Raw genomic sequence first — 27,838 nt, forward strand, 5'->3', positions numbered from 1 at the left:
CACTCAGAAGTCCTTCGTTCTCCTGTTGATTTGCAGTCACAGAAATGATTCAGATACACTCAGAGCTACTACCGAGTAAAGAGTGACTAAGCTGGTTGTTGTTCTAGCTTAATCACTTAGCTTTAACCACACAGACTCTGAGCTCTGGCAGAGCTCAGAGAGCTGGGTCCATTGATCCTGAGGGGTGACAATGTCACAGTGCAACAGTGCAGAACAGCAAGCCTTCGGGGGTTTTAGTCACTGTACGAGAAAAACATCAATACTAACACCACCAGCCGACATGTAATGGAAAAATATGTCAGTCGATATCAGGGTTATTTGCTGATTGATACTGTAACAAAGCTACATTTGCCTTAATGAGTATCTATGTTGCAAATGATCTTAAAATTTTCTATATATTTATGGCTAAACAGATGTTTTGTCATGTAACTTGCTATTAGGTGTGTGCTACTTTATTGCTTATTCATAGTTTTTTTTCTAAGTAATTTAATAAGTAATAAATAAGTAATTTCTTTGACATGGATGAGAATGAGGGGTGGATTTGAGGGAAAATAAGTGTTTTGCAACTGCTGACACTACACACTGCGTATCAAGACAACGTACCTCAACTATTCTTTAAATATCACGAGTGATTAAACACGTTTATCGACAAAATGCATTTTACATTTCACTAAAGACTGTTCACTTTTTATATGATTAGGCACATAATAATCCCATGAAGAGAAGAATTCACAACAATAATCACAGAGGTTTCAACAAACTATTCATCAGACGTAAGAACACAAAGTCCAGATGACACGTTTCATTTCCCAGTTTACCTTTTCTGGACAGATGAGACTAATGTCAACTTGAATCAAAACGATGAGGTAGGCTCAGAACAGCTCACGATCAGGTGGGATGTGATGGATGGGCACGCGTGGCTTCCGGTGCCACTTAGTCACATGATGGGAAAAAGAAGCTTGAAGATGAATCCCTTCCTTCCAAAACTTCCCGATTAGCACGAGGATGATGCTCCACTGCAGCGGTGGCAGAATTGTGCAGCCCTTACCACACCACTTTCTACTTTTTGTTCCCACAACCATTTACTGCATTGAAGCATCTCTGATGTCACAACAGAAAGAACAGCCCGCCATAGGAAAACTTCTGCTCGGACATCAAAGACTCTGTCGCACAGAGCCAGGATAAGAGAGAGGAGTGGACAGAGAGGGCAGGCTTATGTAATCACACTTTAATCCATGACAATGACATGAATGTGGCTTGCTGATGAGCCATTGAGACAGTCCACTGTGAATAATGATGGCAATGTCGTAGAAACTCCCAAAATTAATGTAAAACCCCATCAGTGTAACAGAGTCAAAGACTTCTCTGGTCACCTTTGATCAAAGGATTCATTTAGTATTCAATTCAAGTTTCTTATATCTGTAAACTGACTGCAGAGGGAGAGCACAAGTCCAAGGGTCACTTATTAGCGTGTTTAATTTCTAAAATCAACACACAGTGTATAAACCGTTCAACCAGGTGTATATGGTGTCAAAATGTCAATTCAAGATTTAGTTATTTCATTTATTCCCTGAAAAATTACTGTTACTGTTTTTATTTAAATAAATCACTAACTCATCCGAATCTGCAGAAATGCTCTCATCTCAGTGTTTTTAATGAATCCTGCTAAAATCAGATGACTTCTCAATGAATCCGACGGTCAGACACGTTTCACTGCAGAAATAACAGCAGCTTGTCACAAGCAGCAGAGAATCAGGTGCAGTGCGGCGACTACAGCGTTACTCATGCCAGACTCTGCGCTGTGACAGCTAAACTTCAAGATCAAGCCTGAAGTTCAAACTGTAAATACTCACAGAGAACTACACGTGCAGACAACACACGCGCTGAAAACGCCAAACAAAATCCCACAATGCCTCGGAACTCATGCGATCCTTCCTCCCCAGCACTCACCACAAGCGCATCAGTGGTTCATTCAAGTTTTCGCAGATTTAAGATGCGGACGTAGGCACGCTGTTGTCCCGCTGCAGACCTGCGCTCTTAAACCAGCAGCTGGACATCTGCACTTTATATGTTTGGATGCATTTCATTTTAACACAGAGATGTGAATCCTCTGAAGCTCTGACTGCGTTAAGCCAAATCCTAAAGCTGGTTCAGACACAGCTGATGTTTTCCACTTACCTAAAGGCAGACTTATCCGCGGAAACTGAGGATGTTTCAAGCAGTTATCGTCATCTGCTGGGATTTTCCCGTTTAAGCTCCCTCCGTCCTCCGCTCCGTGCTGCTCTGCGCTCACACTACAGCTGAACCGAGAGCCACTTCAACTCACTTCCACTTCACTTATTAAAGGGATCCGCTGACAATAAAAGGGAAAGGCAACAGCATCCGGAGGCAGTCTGAACTCATCAATAATGCATTCACGTGTAAAAATAACCGATTGTCAAAGAGTTATTTCTATTTCTGCTTCAGTGTTTGGTACTTCTGTGGCTCACCGAGGAAACTGTTTGTAGTATTTATTGTTGTTTTATCACTTGGGAATCGGGCCTAATACCACAATACATTTAAGAGAAAAGTAGGCTTTCTACATAATTTAAACACACACACACACACACACACACACACACACACACAATAATAAAATAATTATTTTCGTTGCCAAAAGTTGCATGAAGACATTGACTGACCGGGGTTTTAGGGTTATTTAGGTAAGAAATACCAGTGGTTATAGTTTAGTATAAAGTTAGGAAGCACGGGTAAGTTAAAAGCTAACGTAGTTTTGTCATGTGGCAAAAAAAACCCTCCTTACACACTCTCTGAGGCAAACATCTCACATTTAGTAATTTAATATTTAAAGTAACTATGAAAAAATACATTGAAATAAATAAAACAAAGGACAGTTAGCCAAAAAAATTAAACAAACAAACAAACTTTAAATCGTCAGCCGTCCATCAACTGCTAGCTAACATCCGTATTTATTATTGTAGCCTCTTTACAATATAAAGCCTTTGAGTCAGCTGTTGTCATTTGGCACTATATAGATTTTTAATTGAATATTCTATTTATTTATTCATTCATTCAACTTTACAGGTGACCCTATTTTATTTATTCACCAGATAACAGACAAGTGACCACTGGAGCTAAAATATGGAGTGTCATAAACTGCATTTCCTCTAGCGGCCACTTGAGGCTAAATCCATTAGTGAGTCAATCCTATTTTAAAATGCTTAACTTTACAGAATTAAAAAAACAAAAAAACAAACAAGTTTACAGTCTGATACAAAATGGGATTTTGGTCTCTGCGGGTAGCTTCACAAGTCTGCAGAGAAGTGAAGTGATTTTTTTAATAACTGGATTCGGAGCTGGGTATGCAAACACAGACAGCTGTAGGATAGTTTTCTGTGTGAGGAGAACTTTAAGTGAACTTCACAGTGTTTGTGCTGCTGGAGCCATTTGAAGCATTTGTTATAGAATTATCTGACTTATGTCAGGGCTATGTGTGCGCTACAGACCAGCCGCAAAGTTTGATTAAGTTTTAAGGAGTAAAGTTCTGGTATTAGTCTACTCTAAGTGTGGTACTGAACCACTACGGAGGGCCTAGAGTGCCAAAATGAATTCTATTTAATTCATTCATTTCGGCCAACGAGGCCCTCCATAAGTAACCAACTATGTGTCTGTGCATGGCACCTCTGCAGGTCATGGGTGTAGCTTGCTAATTATGCTTGCTAGCTCCTGCTCTCCTTCAAATGTTATCACGTCTGTCACAAAACACTAACGGGCCATTGTTGAGGTTTCGAAATGCAGAGTCCAAAACCAGCAGGCGATATAACAATAGATATGTTCGTGTTAGCTGTCATTTTGTTTTAAATTAGGCTAAGATGGCTTAAACTAAGCTGTCTGTGGGCTAATATTTAACTATACCATGGTTAACTGTCTAGAGTTTTCCCAGCTCTTCATACAATAAGGATAGGCTTGAGCCATGCCTTGACCCTGAACAGGACAAGGGTTTAAGAAATCTAATGGATGGATTTGTATTGGATGTTGTTTTTTTTTATCCAATCAATCAATAAATAGATAAGATTTTTTTTTATTGAGTTAAAAAGAATGTAAGCTGGTCGTATAATTCCAGCTTCTAGTAGGACTCCTGATGGGCGTCCAAGCGCCAGTCGTAATTGTGGTTTCCTGTCAAGCCCCTCCCTTTTTTATGCGGGAGGCTGTTGCATGGCAACTCTACATTATGCAGCCGCCCATGAAAGACTCTTTTCAGATTAAATAGAAAGAAAGAATCGCGTTATTTGCATTCCTTTTCCATTAATGATTGCGTTTGATGCAGGAACAGGCTGTGTAGCGTTTATTGTCTGGTGTGCGTCAGAGGTGGGGGAAGGGTGACGCATCTGAAGGCCTCACTACTATTTTAGAAAACTCAGGCAGTGTGTGTGTGTGTGTGTGTGCCACAGTCAAAGGGCACCTGTTTAGCATGCGATGCACAATCACAGGCCCAGTGCAAAGATTTCCTTTTCTTCTCAGCATCCCACCTCTGTTTCCTCACAGCTAAAGCGGTACAGTGACAGCCTAAAAAGAGTTTTAATAAAGGCTGAAGAGGCACCAGAACACAAAAGCACACCAGTGCATGTAAAATTTCACATTCAGAGTACGTGAGCGAAAGCTCATTAGCATCAGCAGTAACCAGCATTTATTTTTATATTAATTCTTATTTACTTAAATCTACACCAAAAGTACACAAAAGTAAAATAAAGGTGTTAAATGCACATAATGGACTGAAAAAGTCTAACATTAATCTTTAAAGTAAATATTAAGGCGCTGACATGGCCATACAAACATCAAATATTTACGAAAAGTCCAATTACTTCAGAACTTAAACCTTAAAAACACCATGCACTCAGTTCCACGGCTGATTTGCTTTGGTTCTTTCAGTGTTTGGTTTAGAGTCACGACAGCAGCTTGAATTAGTTTTCAAATAACACAACAAGATGTAGCTTGGCATAAAAATGTGAATCGATTGATGTCACCAGAAAAAAAGCTTGATTCATTTTAAAATCAAATCTTCACAGGAGAGCAGAAACAGTAAATAAAGTCCACACTAGAGTGTGGCCATGCTCTGGCAGAGTGCTTTTTATTTTTAGGCCAGACTGGAGTTTTACCATTTGACCATAATTTCATATCACACCGGTCACAGCTGCCCGCACCTGCTGCTGTTATTAGCTCAGTGGAGCATGGCCGGATTAGCAGAGGGCTCTGTGAATGGCTGCTGAATAATTGAACATTTCTTTTGTTTCATTCATGCTGTTTGTTGGAACACATGATTGAGACATTACAAATGCCCAGCGTGAGGCTTTAATTTGGCCATCATTGCAGGTTATTGCAGGCAAATGTACACTGAAGTTACTGCACAGTTACCAGGCAATCTACCGATACTGACAAGACGTACAGTAAGACTAAAGAACAGCAAAATGTTTGTGGTGTAGTAAAACCAAAAGCTTGAAACAGAATACATACACGCACCTATGTTAGGTACCTGTTCTACTGCTTGTTTACACAAATATCTAATCAGACAATCACAGGGCAGCACCTAGACGTGGTAAAGACAACCTGCTGAGGTTCAAACCGAGCCGCAGAACGGGCAAAAAAGGTGATTTAAGTTGCTTTGAATGTGGCACGGTTGTTCACGTCAGATGAGCTGGTCTGCTGAGATTTTCCCACACTGTCATCTCCAAAGCATATCCAGTCAGTAGTCATTCTCTGGGCATAAATGCCTTGTTGATGTGAGAGTTTAGAGAAGGATGGCCAGACTGTGTCAAGCGACTAAGAAGGCACACCTACAGCAGTAGAAGGCCACACCGAGTGCCACTCCTGTCAGCTAGGAACAGGAAACTGAGGCTACAATTCACACCAGAAAAGCGCTTCTTACCAGCTGCTAATCATTTAAACACCACAGCCCACCTGAGTATTGCTGCTAAACATGTCCGATCCAGCCAACACGTCTGCAGCAACTGTGTGATGCTGCAGACATCTTGCACCTTGTTGAATTTATGCCACAAAAGGGAACCCAGTAACATCGAGCTGTACCTAATAAAGTGTCTGGTGAGTGTAAAAGACTGCAATTTAGGGACTAAAGGAGAATTTAAAAAACTGAGTGACTCACAAGGTAATATGGTCCGAATATCACGTTGGTTCATAAACACAAAGATTGTCTTGTCTTATTGCAGCACATCATTTGAAAAGCGTTGAGTAAACTAACACGAGGGAGATGTTTTATATCAGTGAATGAAAAACACCCTCACCTCATGTTTCTGTTCCAGTCTTCTCTCCGGAGCACTTCCTCTCTGTGCTGTGAGGTCAGTCTGGGGGCTTGACTTTCACCACATCTTCATGTAATGAAGATCTGAAGACAGAAGAAAGCCCCACTCAGATCAGCTCTTGACTCTCGCTCGCTCTGTTACCGACTTACTTTTAACCCACTGGTTGTATTTATAGGGTCATTGATTGCTTCACTTATTTTTTTCAAAAATCTGAGCAGTTGCATCCAAACCGGCAGCTAATCTGTGTGCTGTAATCACAGGTAATCCCTGAGGGTGTAGTAAGTATGAGTACATGAGTATGAAACTCCTAGCATGTTGTTATGGGCTGTAGACAGCATTTACAGGCACACGCTTATTTAAAGGTCACAGTGATGGAGGGAGACTAATAAGCAGTGACAGCATGTCCTTTAAAGTGATACAGAGTAAGGTCATCACCAGGGCAGCGTAGTAAAGCTCTGACTTTAATAACACATGACGTTAAAAAAGTAAACTATCAAACCGCAGATGACCCTGCATCAGCTCCAAATTCCCAAAGGTGATTTTCATTTTACAGCTTCATTTGTGGCTTTTGATGCTTAACATCAGAGAAAACTAAATGCAAATATTAAGACTTCATGTTAACTTCTTACTTGCAGAAACAACTGCTGCAGTAAAAATGCAGAGGCTACAGAGGTTGCGACTCACTCCGTTCTTAGGCATACTGATTCAGTCCTCGTCCTGTACGGGACCACGCCTGTTGTGTCTGATCCCAGGTGTCTGCTTCATGACGTTAATATAAAGGAGAGCGTTTGTTTGCTGTTCTTCTGTCCACTGAACAACCCTTCCAAACCCAGGAATGATTAGACCTTCTCTGACTAACCGGGCTAACCTTCACCAGGGAGAAGACTTTTACTACCTGCAGCAGTGAGAGTCAGGAGCTGGCTCTTCAGGTGTCGCCCTGAGCTGCAGGATAAGGAGGGATTGAGAGGAGCATAATCCCTCGCACATGGCTAAAGCGCCTTCGATCTGGAGATAAACGTGCCAAGTCACGAGCTGCTTGACATCTCATGCTTTGTAGTGGAAGAGATGCAGCCCAGTGTTGAACCTGCACCACTCACTGTACCGGTTGACCACAGAAAGCCTTACATAATAGTTTCTGTTATGGTCCTGGTAGGCCTGAGGTTTTCTCCTTTTTCCTCCCTCTGTTGTCTCTCTTCTGTCTGTTGTAGCTCTCTCTCACTCTCGGGTGGAGTAACGGGCTGGCGTTTTCTCGCTTGCCCGCCTGCAGGTGGAGTTTCTTTCTCTGAGGCTTTCTCCACCACACCCATTCTGCACTGGATCATTGACTCATGCTATTTAAGGACCAACTCGGGCTGCTGCTCTCTATCAGGTTATTGTTGGCGTTGTCATCAACCTGGCTCTGTTGTTTGTTCTCTAAAGTGATAACACTAAGTTTAACAGATACTTCCAGCCTTTTCCCTGGATCTCCCTGGAATCCCATCTGCCTGCCAGCTTCCTCTCGTGCACCTGTTTAACATTCAGACAAGTACGGTCTCAAACTGAGATCACCATCAATGCAAAATCTCATCATACTCACCTTGGAGACTCCTCCTTTCCTCTGTCCTCCTGGCAGAAACTTCATTCCCGTGTTTAAAAGAGTAAAATCTGTAAAACTGCTGTCATATCAATATATTTAAGTAGTACTTTATAATATGGCCTGTGACTTAGGGTACAGTTGCCTTATAATTTAATGGAATTCCAGCCAATTTTATCCAGAATTAGCATATAATTATAATTTATCTACAAATCCTCGCAGATACACTAGAATAACAGAGTACCGATTCAACTTTTTACAAGGAAAAGTAAATAATTCTACTGTAAGTAATCTTCAGCTGTGGTACCTTAACTTTGGTTTTTTACATTTTTATTTTATTTTTCTTTGCATCATAGACATTTCACAGTTCAATTGTCCTCCTGTATTACATATAAAAATGCAGTTTACAACAGCTTAGTTACTCCTTTTCTTTCTTTTTGAGCTTTCTACACAAAAGCCACTTCATAATACCCCTGCCCCTCGAAGTATTGCATATTTACAGGAAATACAGTCAAATAAATACAGTAAAATGAGGAAATGCTGTTTGTTCTGCTTTTTTTTGTACACACCACGTAAAATTACTTACAGTATAATTTGTATCGTCTTTCCTGTAAAATCTTCAGTTATCACACCCTTATTCTAATCGAACTACCAGTCAATTCAGGTAAAACACATTGAAATTCTATTCAGTTCAAGGGCAATCACACTCTTAGTCACGGGTCGTATTATTATTAACCAAATCTAACATTGCACATTAATGTTCATGAGTTTTTTTATTTGACTGCTGTAGGCGTGTGATGTGTTTTCCACTGTTTATGTGACTGACATCATTCACCCATTCAACCAGTCTATCCCAGCTGTCACAGAGCGAGAGGCGGGGTACACCCTGTGCAAGTCACCAGTCTGCTGCAGGGCTCGACTGAGAACAGTCTTACCATTTATCTATCGATGGGCGACCATATCAACGACTCCTGAAGAGATGAAACATGTCTGAGCTGTTTAAATTTTGAATATAGCAGCATTGCTGTAACTGTGTCCTCAAAGAGCAGAAAAATCAATATCAATGTATCAAATCCTTGTTGATTTCATTAAATGGTTTAGTGAGTCCTATCTTCAAATAAATATATCTAAAACAGAAGATATGATCAGTGACTTTAGAAAATGAACTCATTTCTATGTGCAATGGAGAATTTTCAGACTGTCAAGTTCACCTCACTGAATAAAAGACTCCACATTATCCTGCTCTGTCTCTATGTAATCTTTCAGATATGCCACATGATGATGTGCCATTAATCTTATGCAAACAATATTCTGACTGTATTCTGCGATCGTGGCAGATAGATAGCTTATCTCTATGAATACTGATAGGCTTACAGCCTCTCTTTGCAGAATGCTGTCTGTGCTGTTGTTTGACCCTTTTGCAAAGGTAATCAAAATAACCTCCACCAACAAAACACTGAAAAAAACATGATTTTATTGATTGTCCTTTTATTGAATCTGTGCAGTTAAATAGTTAAATGGTCTAAAAAGGCTGACCGGCGAGCTACAGTTGAACACAACATGCTGGACAGTTACAGACGTTGTTTGGTTCACTTGTAGTTGACAGTTTCTTTCTTCTGGTCCCAAAATGCAGAACAACATGGTTTAAAAACAGCTTTGCTCCAACAGCCATCACTCACATAAACACATTTATTTATCCATCTCCTCATGGTGCTGCATTACGCTTCTATTATCTGCTGTCTGTCTGCATGTTAGGATGGATGACTCATTTACAGCAGACCAAACCTACCTTATCTGTTTATGCTGCATTTTATGGTAATAATCTGTTTATTGAGGTTACAGTAGGAACATTAAAATCCAACCAAACATCTGTCAGTGTTTTGTCATTAAAGTTGAACTTTATACATCACATTGCCAGAAAATAATTAACAGTAAGAAACGATGTACAAGAAAATGCATTACAGTGGACTGTAATGTAAATGTCGGTAGAAACAGGATTCTCCTGTTAAACACATGATCATTTAGTGCTCATACATGATGACCTGCTGTAAGTAAGAGTAGAGTGAACAGCATTTTCAGTATTTGATAAAACGTAAGGTTTCATGGGATCCTTTAACAAACCTTTTTAATACATCCAGTTTATTAAGTAACAATATTGTAATTATTACCATGATATGACTCATCAAAATACACTCAATGCCACTGATTTGAAGCAGTTATATCACATATATATACACATTTCTTCATTTTACAGAGTAAAACTGGGTAAACTTGAGGGATGGGACACGCTTCCTTTGCTATGAGGTCTACATGCGCCTGCAGAACAGGGTTGGAGGAGGGTTCTCCAGGTTTTCCTTCTTGAATGGAGTAATGATCTTACACTTAATGTCAGCTGGAGCACAAGAAGAGCGAGTCCGGCCACCTATCGGTGCACAGTCAGCTTTCCAGTGTTCCAGCATTGTGTGACGCATTTCAGGTCAGCGTAAATCATTTATTCCATCCATTTGACATGGTGATGGGCACCTAACTGAAGAGCGGGAATCCCTTGGGAGACAATCGCCAAAAATAATTATCGTCAGCTCGAGAAGTTTGCTGAAGTCATCACGAGGCTGAGCAGATTCCACCTCGTGGGCGCCCAAGTGACAGTCAGGTTTGTTTGGTGTCTGTACCGCGACCTTGAGCTATCATTTTTCAGGAATTTGGATTCAGGAAAAACATGATTATTGATTTTTTACTATGTTGTTGTGTACAATAGTTCCAAAAACGAAAAGTCCTGGCATTAAACCAAGGGGTACGTAACAGCAGATCATTGGAAATCTCTGAAGATGAACTGAAAAGCCAGAAAACATACTAAAAACTGAACTTGTCATTTCAGGTTAACCCTGTGGTGTCACCATGGCACCTGAGAGGTCTTACTGAGTATCTATAAACCATCTGTATGAATATTTTTCATTGAAGAAAACAAAACAAAACAAAAAAATCTCAGCCCTGGTAATAACTGTCCATATCCCACAATATTAAGGAGACACTACAGAAGGGCTTAAATATCAAAATCATTATGAATATACAGAGTAGATTAGTGTACTGTCAAACAACTGAGTCCTTGGTGGTTTTATCATTATCATTCATGCATTTGTCAAAAATTCTTTTAGTTGATCTGCACAAACCTCAAAAACAGATTCCACACAGTGAATACATTTCTGGACCTGCTGTGTTAACGTCCTGGCTTTAATTTTACAGGAAGAGAGCCAATTCTCAGACCAGCTTTCGAATTATCATACAGTATTATATAATTTATACAGTTTTATGGATTCGTTTTAACATTCTGCAGTAAACTGTGCATATTTGTTTCTGAGAAATGTCATTATTACTGGGAAAATACAGCAGAGGGTGCAGTTTATGAAGGCATGGTGTGGTAAGGTAGGTGGAGACGACCATGTGCTTGAGTCACAGAAGAGCTCAGACATACTCTGCTGCACTCTAGTGGTGTAAACATAGAGGGGGAAGTATTTTTCCACACACTGATTCACTAAAATTAATTTACTAGATCATCTTGTTAAAACCTAATGTTCTGTTTCACACAGAGATCACATTTGTTTGTCACAGTTGTATGATAAAAGCAGAGGTCTATGCTAATGCACTCCCCAATGGCAGCAGCCTCTCTCAGCAGTGTAATATTTAGTGTGCTGGATTAATGAGCAAAATAACGTGTGTAACACAAGTGAACCAGTAGATTGAGTGCTCAGATTGTGTTTCCACGGAGCAGAAATAGTTAGGTTAGCAAACTTTCAGCAGTATTTCTCTGTAGAAGGTGTAGTTGTTGGTTTCACCATCGTACATCATCATGCCGTCTATTAGATATGCACAACTTGGAATTAAAAATCACTTCAGCCTGCTCAGCAGACCAGATTCTTCAAACATTCATGATTATCAGCGGCTATCCATCTGTTCAATTAGAAATCACTGGCTCTCAAACTGTGGGGTGGGCCCCTTCGCTGGGACACAGCGCCACTGTAAGTGGGTCTTGGATGAACAAGAGGAACATTATAAAATAAAATGACTTCTGAAAGGAAAATTAAACAAACATGAGTTTGCTGATGCTCATGTGCTCAATTTCACTAAATGAACAATGAATTAAAAAGTGCCTCCAGTGGGGGCGTGAGCTTTTCTGTGCATGCAGGAAAAATGTTAAAGAAACGGGAGGAGCAAGTTTCCAGTTTACACAGCAATGTGATTTATTCAGCATCAGAAATATAAAGTGGAACAGTAATAACACATTTCGCAGCCCTGCGATCTAGTGATCAGAGGTGGTCATTTTCTTTATGTATTGTATTTTTGTTTGTTTTTTCCATCATGAAACTTCAGATTTGGAGATGACCGAGAGCAGAGCAGCACAGCACCTATTTGCCTCAGCTGTGAAAACAAAAGACTATCTCAGAGAATCACATCAGAGTACAAATACATCCTTGGGCAACGAATGCTACAGTAAGACAGGCTTGTTGCAGTGGAGTCAGCGTGTGTCAGTAACGAAATACAAAAGATAAAAATGACTCACTCCAAACGTTATAAAGTCACGTAACTTTTAACCAGCACTACAAAACTTGTAACGTGACGCAGGTGTCGCTGTACAGAGCTGACAGGACACTTTACTTTATAATGGAAACTAATGTTACTATGGTAACCATTCCTTAAATGCAGAAGCTGTGGTGACGAGAGCGAGCAAGCACTGAAATTCATAAGCAGCTCTGCTGCTGTAAGCTGTTGTTATGTAATGTAAAGGGCACCCATTGTAAAGCTGAGGGCGGTTAAAATGATGGCGCGGTTGTGGAAGCATCATCTTTCCATGAAGTCATAAAACTGTTGGAGTTTTCAGTTTGTTTGTTTTTTTAAAGAGCGGACATTTCCATGACCCAGCTTGGTTAGAAATGAACTGGACTTTTTTCCTTTTTTGGTCAGTGTAGTCTGAAAAAGGTTACGTTTACGGGAGGACAGTCTTTCAAAGATCTCAAAGGAGTCTAAAAGTGTCAGTTAAGGGTTTTCCAAAATTTTCAAACACATCCACTTGTTTTTTTATACATCAAATACATTTTTAATGTAACTGCTCCAGACAGACATTAAGTTCAGAAGTCACTATTTTAGTAGTGAAAATGTGAGATAACTAACTTATTTAGAAAACAAACAGCTGGTTCCGATGGTTGGACAAAAACAAGCATCGCAAATGATTCCTTTGGTTTGATGGGCTTGAAGATTACTTCTGATATTTGCTACTAGTGGGATTTATAATTCCTGAAAACATGTGTTGATACAAACTATCACAGCCCTAAATAACTCTGATACTGTAACAGGAGGATCTATATTTAGGTGGCATCAGGCCACACACACAGTGGTTTGTCACACTGGGCCTATTGTGTCATCAGTCCATCAGCTTCATTTGCATGACAGGGAACAGGAAGACACTCGCAGCATGTCCACACCCTGCAGGTCGGCCCTCGGCCCTATGACGATGAGACGCTTGCTTTTTAAACATCTGTGCGTGCACACATGATTTATTCTCTTACTCTTTATGTTTTTATGAAATATAAACATATGAATGGTCAGAAAACATCTTTACATTATTTACAAAGTGACCAGCAGAGTTTCACTTTGATGTGATGGAAGGCAGTAAAGTTTCTACTCTCCTTTTACAATCAAGGAGCTTCTACTGGTGATTGATCGGCTACATTAAGCTTTAAGGCAATGCACTGTTGAGAGTGTTGTTTCCATCAAGGCAATGGCACAATGTATTCTAAAAGGCAAGTGGTGCAAAGTGGTCGGCGGTGATGCACTTACATGTTTACATTACTTTTTATTTTCTGAAATACGAAGAACTTCCAACATCTGAAAAGCAAAGACTGTCGTTGTCAGCTCCTGCTGCTGTACTGAAGATTTTTACGGAATCCTTAAAAGCTCATCAAACCATCTGAATTTACAAACAGCTAATACTTCATTTGAAACATTTGGTATGGCTGCACTATAGAAATAAACAAAAGTATTAGCGCACACCTCAGAAATCTCAGTTTGTGTTTCCATGTTCAAGCAGCTCCTGTCAGTGTAATCTGTAGCTGGTAGTTTTGTCCATATAGTGCATGTCCTATAACATATCATCTTAGCATGTTTATGTTCAATTTGTGTGATGTAGAAGAAAATGTATAACCTCTGCCAGCTGTTTTTGTTCACACTGGTGCAACAAAGTATCTAATCTATTTCCATACAAAATAATGAGCTTGTTATTCGTGAACCATACTTTTGCCCTAGAGTCATTTCTGACTGAACGAAGAGAAAATGCAGTCGCAGCCTGAGAAACTCTCTGAACATCTTATTCTGAGTGTTTTTAAATGCTTGAAATTGTTTCCAAGAATTTAAGGAAAAACCTTCAGTACAGCGAATCTTTTTTTTTTTTTTTAAATAATAAATTTATCACTGGGGATAAATTTAAATTCACCTGTTTCTGTGTCGTGATGATACTCATGACAGCAACAAACTAGATCCAGGCTGAATTACAACCACGGGCTTACTGTTGTAATTGAACAAGCTTAGAGAAAATATGAGACGACAATGTTCACAGTAGAAAAATTAGATCAGACTCTAAAAACATGACTGATGATGCCATCAGTGTCTTTGTGTTTCTGTTGCGTTCGGTGGTTTTCTTTCACAGCGTTAGCATTTTTTTCATGTATTAGCTGAAACAGGAAACATTTCCCACGTGCATGTCTACTCCAAGATATTATGGAGGAGTCCTAACACATTTACAAACTACTGATACAGTACGAGAAGTACCACGGTTGGTATACACTGGCATAATATGTGTGACTTTTATATATTGTTGTAACATTAATACAGTATACCAGGAATTTCTTAAAAAGTGACATTGCAGTTATTTTTTTTGTAAAACTGATCTGATTTTGTCTACATCATCATCATGCAGAACCAAATGAACAAGTCTACTTTTTCTGCTGGTGCAAGGCCACTGCGATCGTTCTGAGGTATCAAGCAAAAAGAATCACAAAGCAAACGAAGCACTGTTAGTCTACGGGAAGAAGCAGCAAAGTGAAAAAGACACCGTGACAGCAGCGAGGTAAGGTACAACAAATCTCGTAACCCTGAATGAAACAGACACTGAAAGTCGGTCTCAAATCTGTCAGAGCTAATTAGCAGCTTTACGTAGTGAGTGTCTGACGTCAACAGCATCACAGACACCAAAACATACTGAACGCAGACAGCTAAGCAGGCAAAGAGGCTGCAGTGTAAAAGCACCAATTTGCCATTTGTCAGTTTAGATTTCTCCCAACCCTTAGAAACAAAAACAAAAAACAAAAAGAGGAAATGAGGAACATGTGCACTTCATTGCATCTTGCTCTTTGTGATTCGTAAACCTGATACAGAGCCAGCTACAGAGGGATTCTTACACAGTGAGACAGCTTAACATGCTTTTGTTTGATATGCATGATATGAGTGGATAACTCTGGACGAGCAGAGCGAACGTGAGTTCACGCCGAAGCAGGTAAAAAAACCAAAAGAAGTCCTCTCTTCCTGCTCTTTCAGCCTGTTATCCTGCAGTCAGGTTTGTTTTTTTACTTCCAGCTCGGCTTCCTGCTTCTGCTGGATGTCATCAAGTCTCTGGGCTGCACAGACTTTTCAGAGAAGCTGCTAGATTTACGAATGTTCTCACGTGCCGTAGGGGGAGGCGGGGTCTCGCTACGGTAGGTGCTGCGACTTGTTGCCTTGACGCTTTGCACCCGCCGCAGACTTGTTGCCTGTGGCCGCTCGTCACTGGTGTGACCTGTGTGTGATGCCCGGGTCGGCTTTTGTCGACCCAGGAGAGAGGGGCTGCGAGACGGGGTGGAAGGGACCGACGGAGGGCCCAGTTCTTTCCTGGTCCTGGAAGACGAGGCCACAGTATTGCGGGCGAAGCTGGGGACTCCAGAAGCGTTTTTTGCACTGTGTGTGTGTAAGCTGCTGTTCTCAGGAGATGTCTGAGCTTGAGCTTGAGCCTGAGCCTGAGCGAGGGCTCTCATAGTAGAGCGGCACATCTTCTCCTCGGGCGCCGGCTTGGGAATGTTCCTCACTGGTTTGGCGCTTGGCTTGTGGATTGAAGCTTTCCTAGGCATTGAATCACGTGCCCATCGAGAAACGCTGCCCGTGAGACCGCCTCCCTTCTGGGCTTTTGACTCGTCAGGAGGCAAACTGGAGTGCCGAGGAGGTCTCGTGGTCTTCTCGCTCCTTCCTCTTGCCGGAGTGCTCTGGTCACGGAGAGGCCGCCGTGTCTCCCCACTATCGTGCACTGCAGGTTTCTCCGCTCGCCTGCTGCTACCCGTCCTGGTCAGCTTGGTGATAGGGACGACTTTCCGCATACCCTGGTTATCGTTGCTGGCCAGCGTTCGCACACCATGGCCTGCACTGGTTTTGGTTGCTTTGCTGCCTTTGCTCTTTGTAGGCACTGGCTTTCGGGTGTTTCGTTGTGTGTCTTTCCCCGCGGCCTGTTTTCCTTCAGCGGTGTCGCAGCTCTCCGTGTCCCACTCTTCTGTGGTAGTAGATGGAGCCACAGATGCTGCATCCACAGATTTGGGGGCTGAGAGCTCATTGGTTGAAACAGACTGGTCGTTGGGAGATGTGGATTCCAAATTAGACACGGAGCTCAGGTCTTGCCGACTCTCCTGATCTTTGCTGCGGTCAGCTGTTTGGAAATGAAGTCCTTCTTTTGTAGACGAGGTTTCCACCTCAGAGCAATCCAAGGTGACAGAGATGTCCGTTTCTGTGCAGTCCACTATAAAAAACATTGGCTTCTTGTTGGATACAGAGGTATCTAGTGGAAGAGGGGTATCGCAGGTTGTGGATGAAACTGTGCTGTAGTCCTCTTCATCTTTCTCTCTCTCAGGAGAGACCCCAGCCTGAGTGAGAGGAACTATTGTATCTTCCCATACTACCTTTAGATTTCCCCCCCTTTCCAAAAATGTATCATGTGAAAGGTTGTCCAGATTCTTGGGTGGTGACTGTCTCCCTATTTCCAGATCCGTCACCACAACGTCCCCCCGGTTGACAAAGTGCATGTGATTGCTGTTATTGTTTGGACTGATTAGGTCAAAAGCCTGAGGACCTTGGACCAAAGTATGCTTCTCCACACTAACATTCATGTGGCCAGTAATTGCTGGGTTGGGAATATGGGCAGGCTTCTGAAAGACACAAAAGGGCCGAGGCAGAGCGCTGCTCTCTGACACAGATGAGTAATTGTTGTTGTTGTTGTTGTCGTCTTCGTTATCGTTTAGCTCAGAGGAAGAAAACTTGGTGTGTGAGCCGATCGGCTCAGTTTCCGAATGCGGAGACGTCGCTTTTCTTTCACAGCCCAGTTCCCGGTTACTGTCCTGGCCTAACATCCAGGGGGCCATCCTCCGCTGGATAGGGCGGCCTAACCGAGGTAGGCTGTTAAATTTTGAAAAGTCAGAGGAGTTCCCCGTGCTTCCGAACAGCTCCAAGTATCCCTGGAGTTCACGATCTGCTATGGAGGTCATGGTGTGCCGGTGTCGGCGTGCACTGGCAGAACGTTCCAGCGGGCAGTGTGGACTCTGAGACCTCTGGAAAAACTCCAGGAGGCCCTCCTTGGTGAGCATTTCAACGTCGTTCTCGCTGCTGCTGCGACCAAATCCGCCGGTCTGATCCCCGCTCGACCACGCAAAACGCTTTTCCTCCAGTTCTTTGAGACGACGCTGTCTGGCTGCTTCCTTCAACTCCCGGTCCGTGTTGTCCTGATGGAAACAGAAATGCAAGGAAGGAGAATTTTGAGAATCAGGAACATGAATGATGGTGACATTCAAACTCACTTATTTTCGAGTTATTTTAAGAGTGGGTCATAATTACAACGTATAAAGAAGACAAGCAAGAAATTACAATATTATATGATGTTATAATAACCCAGAATTATTGTTTCACTCAAGCCGACCTTAACAGCTTTCTTGAATTTGTTGCAGAAGTCCTGAAAGATCCGGAAGCCCTCGTCCAGCTTGAATGTGTCCTTGTCTTCACAAAAGAAATCGATGAGAGTACTTCCCTCTTTACGCAGATCCAGCCTGCGTCTCTTTAAGTCCTGAAGTGTCAGTGCTGCACTCTGAGACAAGACACCGAGCACACATGCACACTTTTTATTCATAATGCATCATCCACTTTTACACAAGTCATTATCTATAGCACTTAAGTCAGCAGCTTCACAAATGTAGAGCGGGCTTGATCCAACTTTCTGTACGTGTGTCTGTGTACATAATGTATTACATAACTAACTGCTGCTGCTTCACCTGCAGGAAGGGCTCCAGCTGCTGCAGCAGCTCCTGGTCTCCTTGAACCTTCTCTTCCAGGGATTTGATTCGGACATACAAGGAGGAAAACTCCTCCTCAATGTTTTCCACTGAAATTCTACATGAACACAGGAGAAAGACTATTAAAAAACACTTGTACTTGTTATTACATATAAACTGACGGACAGTTCTGAGTGTAAGCGATCTTCCTTATATTGCTAAAAAAAAAAAAAGTGGCATGATTTTGGTGAATGCACTTCCAAACTGTTAAAAATGTAGACCGCAGGAAGAAATGCTTTCACGATCTCTCTCCTGAGGGCAGGAGGGAGGAGCAATTCTCTGCGGTGCAGTATCTGCACTGACAGCACACAGAGATGACCTTGTGAAGCTGACAGAGCCTGAGACTGTGCTGTGAATATAACTCTTGTTCTACACCTAAATTAGATGTCAGCCTGGTTAATGAGGCTGTGCTTGGCCGTATCAATAAAATACTACGGCAATCGTCGTCTTCAGCGCCTCATTATGTTCCCCATCAGAAAATTTGTCTGCTTAATAAATGTGATGGTGGTTAATTTGGAAATCATTACATTTTACAGAGGTTTTACAGAAAACTGATGTCTGCTGTGTAACTGACTGATACAAACTGACACTTATGCTCTCACAGTCCTTAACTCACCCTGCTTCAGACTGCATGCATTTGGAGAATAAACAGCTTTTATATGAGTCCATTATCACCTCTGCATGACTGCAAAACTGATAATGGACTCTACACTACATTTCTCACTGGCAAGGATTTGATTCCCTTCGATTACCTGGCTGCACTCTGGACATCTTGAAGCTTCTCAGGGAACTTGAGCAACTTCTCGTCCTTTTTCTTTGCCTCCTGCATGGAGAGAGACATCACACAGTCAACATCTAAATGTCTGATTATGTACAAGGTAAAGTGGCGTAGTTATTGTGATGAAGGAGTAATATCTATATGGTGATGTAACTGCTTGGCGAGCCGTTCTTGGCTCTGTGCTGTTTCCTGTCACCATCTGCTGTCCACCTGCTCTCCTGCAGCTTCAGTGGTCAAACACAGTTTTCTCATCACTGCTGTAAAACACTCATTTAAATTTCTTTATGAAAGACTTTCCTACAGTGTTTGTACAGTAAATGCATCTTTGCTTATTGTGAGGTTAATCTAGCTTTTTTCAGTTCTGCTATTGTCTTGTTAATACAACCATAAACCCGTTAATATAACCATTTATCATTTTTAAGATAAATGCACAGAGTAGAGGTTTGACAGAGTGCAAACGAACAATTAATTCAACACCTGAAACCATACAAATATGCTAATTGGCCACCAGTTGGAGATGATTTGAGCTTTGTGACATGCTGGAAGCAGAAGATGGTACACTGTGCTCATAAAGGTGGGATACTGTCAGCATCAATACTCAGGTAAGCTGTGGTGTTTAACTGTTGCTCAGTTAGCATTATGGAGCCCGAAGTGTGCCAGGAAAATATCCCTCACAGCATTACACCAACAACCAGAAGCACAGGACAGATACATGCCTTCATGTTGTTTTAGCTGACAGGGGTGCCGCCCAGTGATGCTCTTCTGCTGGTGTAGCCCATCAGCTCCAATGTTCAATGTGCTGTGTGTTCAGAGATGCTCTTCTGCACATCTTGGTTGTAACAAGTGGTTATCTGCCTTTCTATCATCTTAAAGCAGTCTGGCCGTTCTTCTCTGACCTCTAGCATCCACCATTTTCACCCTCCTCTTTTTGCACACCCTTCTCTGTGAACCCGCAATCTGCACTTGACCGTGTCTACATGCCTAAATGCAATGAACTGGTGCCATGTCATTTGCTGACCTGTGAGAATGGTGGAACAGCTGTACCTAATAAAGTGGCCAGTGAGTGTAAGCAGTAATGTAATTCCATGCTCAAGTGGTTCTGAAACCAGGACTGAATCCCCATTACAAACATCTGCAGTGTCCTAACGGTGTTTTGTGTGTACTCTACTACAGCGTCACTGACCATGGCCACAAAATGCAGCAGGTTCATCCCCGGCTTGTTGGCTTTGGTGTCAGCCAGTGAAAGGAGGGATGACAGCTTGAATCCCACAGCGTTCCCTGCATAGCCACCCTGAGAACAGAAGGAGATTTTACACAGAGAAATGAACAATATCATAGAATCACAGCTGGAAATAACGTGAAACAATAAGACTGAGTGATACAGTGGTCCTTCGTTTATCGCGGGTGTTAGGTTCCAAAAATAACCCGCGATAGGTGAAATCCGCGAATTAGCCAACTTTATTTTTTAAAATTATTATAGATGTTTTAAGGCTGTAAAACCCCTCACTACACACTTTATGCAGTTTTCTCAGACAGGCATGAACATTTTCACACTTTTCTCTCTTGTTTAAACACTCTCAAAGTTCAAAGCTTCATAGAAAAATAAGTCCAGCATAGAATGAAACCAAATGCACCCGCAGGTGCCTTTGACGGTGCAAAATGTTTCGTGGACATTGTTGTGTTTGTTGGGGAGAAAACTTACAAACATACAGCACTTCAGAGTCACACTGCTCGATGATTTATGTAAATTTGACAAGCTGAACGCATTCTGTACTGTACAGGAGACACAGCACGAGATTGCCTGTATTGGCTGCATTGTCAGGCAATCAGGATGCAGAACACAATGTGCTGTAAGAAAAAAAAAAAAAAGTATGCAAAATTGCACCAAAAAAAATCCGCGAAACAGCGAGACCGTGAAAGGTGAACCGCGTTATAGCGAGGAACCACTGTACAGCTTTCTTCTCTGAGCAGTGATTTTGTTTTGGTTTCCAACACATGCTGACAATAGGTTTTATTATCTATTTATTTATTTGGAAAAATACATAAAAAAAATCAGAACTGAAACGAAACATCTTGCGTGTTCAGAGGCAGCAGAGATGTGTTCGTGTACATGAACGTAACCTGAGAAGCTCTTACCGCGTTCATGATGTTTCCGGCCTGCAGCACCAGATGCAGGATGGCATGAAGCTCCTCACAGCTCATCAGCTCTTTAAGGAGATATCAATATAAACTCAATTAGAGACTCCAGAGCAGATGTATTACAAACCATCTCATTTTCATTTATCACCACCATACAGGAAACTTATCAGCAGTAATAATGTGTCCTTATGTGATTCAGTCATAAACTTAAAATTACTTACAATTACCACTTTAAAGGAAAAGGGTAAATGTTTGTAGGGCTGTGCGATATGACCAAAATCTCATATCCCGATATTAAGAAATCTATCGTCGATATAACGATATAAATTACAAAAATTTAACATTTCCTGTAAATTCTGTGAATCTCGGGCATCTCGAAGTGTTTCCAGCTGGGCGTCGTGTACCTGGAGTCGAGTGTTTTAACTGATGCATGGAACTATACATTTTTAGACATAAGTTGTAACGGCTGCCGTTTTCTTTGTGAGTATTTATTACATGGCGTGCTGCGGAGAAAAGTCTGTTCTAACGTTTGAGTCTAAGGTTTATTTTTTAGCACCTGGCGGCTCTTTTTTGCTTCTCATCCGTAAATACTCTGCATCTTTCACGTGACTCGTTTTATTTTGAAAAGCCTCAACAGGATCTTGAGCTTTATTGTGAAAGGTTTATGTGGAAAATAAACAAGCGGACACGCCGTGGTTTTACCGTCGTTGTTGCTAACGAAAACGCATAAAAAACAAGCACTTGTCCGTCCGTAGTGTGGTTATATTAAATATAAGAGAAAGAGAGAACTTTAAGAAATGAATATAGCCACTACAGTGACCATCAAAATGATGAAAAAATATTGCCATAAACAGTTTATTTTGCGACACCACGAAACAAACGATAGCGTAAAATGAAACGATAGACGTTTTTCTATCGTCATCCGATATATATCGTTATATCGAACAGCCCTAAATGTTTGCACATCGAAAATTAATTAATTAAATTTTGTCATAAAAATTCCAGGTAATTATTCCACACAGTGTTTAAGTGATTGCCCCGCAATGCAGTGAAAAGGTCACAGTACTGTAGAGGAGGGTCTTAAGAAAAATCCAATACAGCACAAAGACATAAGACAGTGTGACTCAGCTAAAATGGCAACCTGGCTCAACTCAAAATAGAATAATTAAAAAGGTTTCCAGATCAGTTTATCAATATGGTGATTTTACTGTAAATCACAAATTCAACAGTACATGTCAGCTTTAGCTCCAGAGGAATAAAAAAAAAGAAAAGATATAATAATAGTGTACACATTCATGAGATACACTGTAATAACTTTTTGGATCGCAGTGATCTCTCTGCTACCATCAGGTCACAAGATCCAGCACGTTGTTATATAACCCATACAAAACAAATACTATTTTCATCAGCTGTGCTTTGTCTCAGTGCTAATAAGTAAAAAAAGAACATGATAAATACTACATAATGTGGTCAGTGCGAGACGTGCAGCAACCTCCATCACTGAAAATGTAAGTGTCAAAACTGCAGTTCCTCAAGTGGCCACTTGAGGCTGGAAACAATCCCCAAAGAGTCCTACAGTATGTTAAAACATCCACGTTTAAAGCTGAAATAAACATGTTCATGGTACAAGAACTTCTCCCTCTTTATGACGACTGTAAAGAGGGTGGGTTTTTTTTCAAACATGAACAAAATTCCTCCACAAAAAGTTGGAACACTGATGATTTGCAAATTACAAAAAAACCCCCCACGTTATTCACAATAGAACACAAAAAACATTGCGTGTATAAACTGAGCCACAGCTTATTTAACTTTGACTGAAAGGTCTGAGGAAGGACAGCTGCCTTTCTTCATCGTGTTCACATATGAGGTTGTAACTCACCTCTTGAACTGTATGGAAGGCTGTTGCTAGTGAAGTTTAGCCTGCCATTTAACATTACAGTAAATGATAGATTATAGCACGATGCTACCCAAGCTAGCAATACATTTAACAGAGTACAGCTGACTTAAAAAAATAAATAAAAACAAGCGAAATGACCAAACTCGCCAAACTCAGGGCTTCCAAATGGTAGTCCACAACATAATGGGTCACACCGCGGTGACTATATAAAGTTTTTTTAATTATTAAATTTTCTAATAAATCAATACTGTGAGTAACTAACATGTCTAAGAGCTGCTCGACTCTTTTTAGGTTACATTTCAATGAAACGGCTGTTTTTTGGTCATGAGTGTCCTCACGTCAAGATGACACCGTCCTGCTTTCTGTGTGTGTAAAAGTGTTAGAGCCAGTGTGTTATTATTACGTTTAGTGGCAACACGGACGACATCAATCTCATGGCCCATCGCAGCACAGCAAGGGAAGAACTCTTCCTGGAGGACCATGGCCTCGATCCGAACCTCGAACCTGTCAGAGACGAAGTTCAGAGGTTAAATCTGAGAAAAGATTCGACTCTCTTGCTCAACACTGAGATCCTTAAGAAAAGACAAAATGTTATTATAATGCAGCAGGCTGAGAGAAATGCCTCCTGCTTCGCCCTGGAGAGTACCATAACACTCCATCTTGCTGCTGAGAGGCAGTAAAACTTGACGACTTTTAGCACCTTAACAATATTTTCACATCATCATTTCAATTATAGCACGAACCAAAAACGACTTCTGACTAATTTCACTGGACAAATGCTCCATTTCAGCCCAATCAGTCTGCATTAGTTCTCCATAATAACCCCTGCAGGGACTGCATCCTCTGAATGACACTAATGCCATTTTAATGCGCTATCACACAGTGCTGCTGGACAAAAAGGAAATTCAAAGGAAGTTAATTAGTCCCCGTTCAGAAAAAAATGGAAACAGGCTTTCAGTTGAATGAGCTGAAAATATTATGTAATACGACCCTTTATACGTGTGGACGGGCCGTTTAATCATCCAAGGGAAGGAGATAAAATGAAATCCAGCATTATATACTTTTTTATAAAGCTGACAAATGTGCACATTCCCCAGTCGTATTAATATTATTGAATATGAACACTTGATAGATGAAATACAAGTCAGAGAGCAGCCGTAAACTCTTTGGAGAGTCAGCACAAAATCATAAAGACTCAAAACTGAGTGCAGAGTTTCATCTTCCACCGACTGTCAAACTGCTGACTTAACATTTCTTTTTAATGGAAACTGGATTATATACACATGCCCATTGAAATCAACTCACCGTGGCACCTGGATCAAGAGGTACATAAAGGAATCGACCAGTGTCAGCTTGTCTGGATCTCCTTTGAATGCCTGCAGCTTCTTAATCTGCAGAGAAAATAAAGAGGAACAGGAAGCTCAGCAGGGCGCTTTCAATCGTACGTAAACTGCCTTTTATCATTAGCTGTGCTCTGTGATTCAAAATCTTAATGCTATTCATACTTGGCTAAAAATCACACAGACAAGTACACAAACACGGACCTCCTCTGCGTCGGGCAGGAGCTTCAGCAGGTCTTTGAGCAGCTCCGCTCCATAAATCTTTCCTTCTCCTTTTCGTATGTCTTCGACAATGGAGCGGTTGGACCTGAAAGACAGTTTGTTTCTGTAAAGTTCAGAGATAAATTGCACAGGTGCTTCCTTTAATGCCTGCCCTCCTCTGTTTACAAAGGCACAAAACACAGCTTTTGCAGAGAGCATTCGGCGCCTCTGTCTGGCTTTCTTATTAGCAATATAAATAAAAGAGAAATCTGTTTTCACAAACCCTTTAGGGCACAACTGGTCGACTTTCATTTTGAGGCTTTAAAATCACTGAAAAGACAATATTAAGAGAGCTGACACTTAAAGATGTGATTCAAGCACTTTAACAAATGCCAGCCTTCAAAAAGTATCCAATACATGTTTATTTAACTCTTGAATTTGCAATTTATTTATTTATTTAGGTTAAATTAGCAGGTTTTATTTTCTGAATTTCTTGCAATGTTAGGATGAGAACGTGGAAAAAGAAATTATTTGCTCCATGTGATTTTTCAGGTTGAGCGGTTTGAAGACAAGTTTGAGCGACGAGGCCGAAATGGTTTGGACATGTGAAGACGAGGGAAAGGGGATATATGAAGATGGAGCTGCCAGGTAGGAGGAACAGACGAAGAACACAGAGGAGACTGATGGATGCTGGTGTGACAGGGGAGGATGTTAGGGGTGGGGTGAGATGCTGTGGAGACCCTGAATCAGGAGGGGAGATAAAGATTTGATTTTTTTTTTTAAAAAGTAACGAACCCAGCGAAAGTTCAAAGCCTCGTTGAAGCCTATAAAGAACTTTAGTGCAATAAATCATTGAGACATTTATTTATCTGTTTATTTTTCATCCATCCATCCATCCATTCGCTTCCGCTTATCCTTTTCAGGGTCGCGGGGGGCGCTGGAGCCTATCCCAGCTGTCATAGGGCGAGAGGCGGGGTACGCCCTGGACAGGTCGCCAGTCTGTCGCAGGGCCAACACACAGGGACAGACAACCATTCACACTCACATTCACTCGCACATTCACACCTAGTGGCAATTTGGATTATCCAATTAACCTATCCCCACAAGCTGCATGTCTTTGGACGGTGGGAGGAAGCCGGAGTACCCGGAGGGAACCCACGCAAACACGGGGAGAACATGCAAACTCCACACAGAAAGACCCCAGCCTGATGTTGGAATTGAACTCAGGACCTTCTTGCTGTGCGGCAACAGTGCTAACCACCGTGCCACCGTGCTCTTTTTCACAAAGATAATATTAGACTGTTTGTGGAAATTCCCACAAACCCTTTAATAGCCATGAGAGGATAAACAGCTGGTTCATTGTTCCATGACCAGGAAGGGTACACATTTTCCCTCCTGATCAATGATGGGAATTTCATTTCCAGTTCTGTGGTGTAAACCTGTGCAGGTAGGCTGATGAGTGTGAATCTACTGAAGTTGGAACACCCTTTTAGGGGCAATCATTGGGAGTTTGCCTTGTAATCGGAAGGTTGCCGGTTCGAGCCCCGGCTCGAACAGTCTCGGTCGCTGTGTCCTTGGGCAAGACACTTCACCCGTTGCCTACTGGTGGTGGTCAGAGGGCCCGGTGCCACCAGTGTTCAGCAGCCTCGCCTCTGTCAGTGCGCCCCAGGGTGGCTGTGGCTACAATGTAGCTTGCCATCACGTGTGTGTGAATGGGTGGATGACTGGGTGTGTAAAGCGCTTTGGGGTCCTTAGGGACTAGTAAAAGCGCTATACAAATACAGGCCATTTACCATTTTAAACAAGGGGGGTATTTTCAACAAAAAGACAATTTCTAATCACAATCAGAATACTTTATTAATCCCTAAGGAAATTACGTGGTTACAGTTGCTCCATGACAACAAGGAAGGTAACAGACTGAACTATACTACATATTACAAAGTTAGAGTGATTTCTTATATTTTCTAATATATGCAATATACTGATATACATCTATGTTTTGGGGCTGTCACATTCTCCAGCACAGCAAGAAATCTAATTTGCTTATACTCTTGTTTATGCCTCAGGCTACTGTCTACTGATATCAGTGACACGATCCAAATATTTCTAATGTAACAGGTGTATTTTAAAAAAAAAAAAAAAAAAAAAAAAAAAAGCTCTTAGCTGACTGGGGTGGAAATCATTAAATGCTACAACAAGCTGTAAAATTAATTCACTTTATGTTCGAGGTTTTGAGTTTTTAGCTGTTTTATACAGCGTAAAGTGCAGCTTATGACATAATTGGCTCAAATGTAGTCCAGCAGAAGATTAATGCATGCTCCTTGAAATAAAACGCCACAAACAAAAGTAAACGCTGACTGTAATGAGGTCACTGCTCCTGCTCTGTCTTGACTCAGTGCAATGGCTCGCAGTCAAATGTCATTAAAATCCTGTGGAGAGCCATGCAAATAGACCTTCAGGCAAACACACATACCTAACACACTTTTTGCTCTCTATTCTAGACAAGTTATGCAACTCAATCCCGAGTCTGGTCAAACTCACTTTGAAACTTCCCGAACCAAATAATTTAGAACAATGGATGCCTAAGAAGGATTATTAGACTACCTGGCACAGATTTGGACCCTTGGCTTACTTATGAAAGTTAAACTGATTGATTGAAAATGAGAATATGTCCATGATAATGATAGCATCTGATCTGAACTGTCCTTAGCAACAGCATGAAGAGCTTACGAGAGACGGGCTTGGAAAAGCCACGAAGGAAAATTAAAACAATCTCTAATTTAGTTAAAGTCAAACAACCGTTCGGGGGATTTTTTGTTGGTTGGTTACAGTAAACTCTTTGGTTATGGTAAACCTCACTGTTCTTCTAATAATCCTCTACCTTAAGTAGCTCTGCACTTAGCAAAATCAGACACCGCCTGTAACACTGAGAGCAAGAAAGGTTTTACTAAAACTACGTCACCACCGCCACTGAAGTGATGCTCAAAGTTTCAGTGTGTGTGTGTGTATGAGCAAATGGAAGTCTTAAAATGATGCATGTTCTGAGTGTAAAAGTCATTACAATCGTTTTTTTACACTTATTTACACAACTTCCCAGCACATTTCAGAAATGAGTTTGTACTTTTCATGTCTTGCTGACCATTCAAAGCAATTTAGACTAAAAGTCAGATTTTAACCTTGCATTCATACAGTGGTTTATTCTGTGGCTCAGGGG

At 41.3% G+C, this 27,838-nt stretch overlaps 2 protein-coding genes across 2 annotated transcripts in view; both read right to left on the reverse strand.

The window, feature by feature from the left end:
- trim2a (tripartite motif containing 2a) overlaps window positions 1-2,283 on the reverse strand; it is a 28,023-nt gene extending 25,740 nt beyond the window's left edge. Inside the window, exon 1 of the mRNA XM_013274089.3 lies at window positions 2,179-2,283. The gene's annotated coding sequence lies outside the window, so the exon portion shown is untranslated. The remainder of the gene's footprint in view (window positions 1-2,178) is intronic.
- Window positions 2,284-12,097: 9,814 nt separating this feature from the next.
- The window catches only part of fhdc1 (FH2 domain containing 1), a 32,531-nt gene continuing 16,790 nt past the window's right edge, over window positions 12,098-27,838 (reverse strand). The window contains exons 4-12 of the mRNA XM_003449737.5: window positions 24,628-24,730; window positions 24,389-24,474; window positions 23,487-23,587; window positions 21,184-21,254; window positions 20,231-20,338; window positions 19,022-19,092; window positions 18,210-18,327; window positions 17,861-18,025; window positions 12,098-17,666 (exon numbers count right to left, since the gene is read on the reverse strand). Of these exons, the coding sequence (XP_003449785.1) occupies window positions 15,498-17,666; window positions 17,861-18,025; window positions 18,210-18,327; window positions 19,022-19,092; window positions 20,231-20,338; window positions 21,184-21,254; window positions 23,487-23,587; window positions 24,389-24,474; window positions 24,628-24,730 (2,992 nt within the window). The 3' untranslated portion in view covers window positions 12,098-15,497. The remainder of the gene's footprint in view (window positions 17,667-17,860; window positions 18,026-18,209; window positions 18,328-19,021; window positions 19,093-20,230; window positions 20,339-21,183; window positions 21,255-23,486; window positions 23,588-24,388; window positions 24,475-24,627; window positions 24,731-27,838) is intronic.

The sequence above is a fragment of the Oreochromis niloticus genome, linkage group LG6 (assembly GCF_001858045.2).
Source record: "Oreochromis niloticus isolate F11D_XX linkage group LG6, O_niloticus_UMD_NMBU, whole genome shotgun sequence".
Taxonomy (NCBI): domain Eukaryota; kingdom Metazoa; phylum Chordata; class Actinopteri; order Cichliformes; family Cichlidae; genus Oreochromis; species Oreochromis niloticus.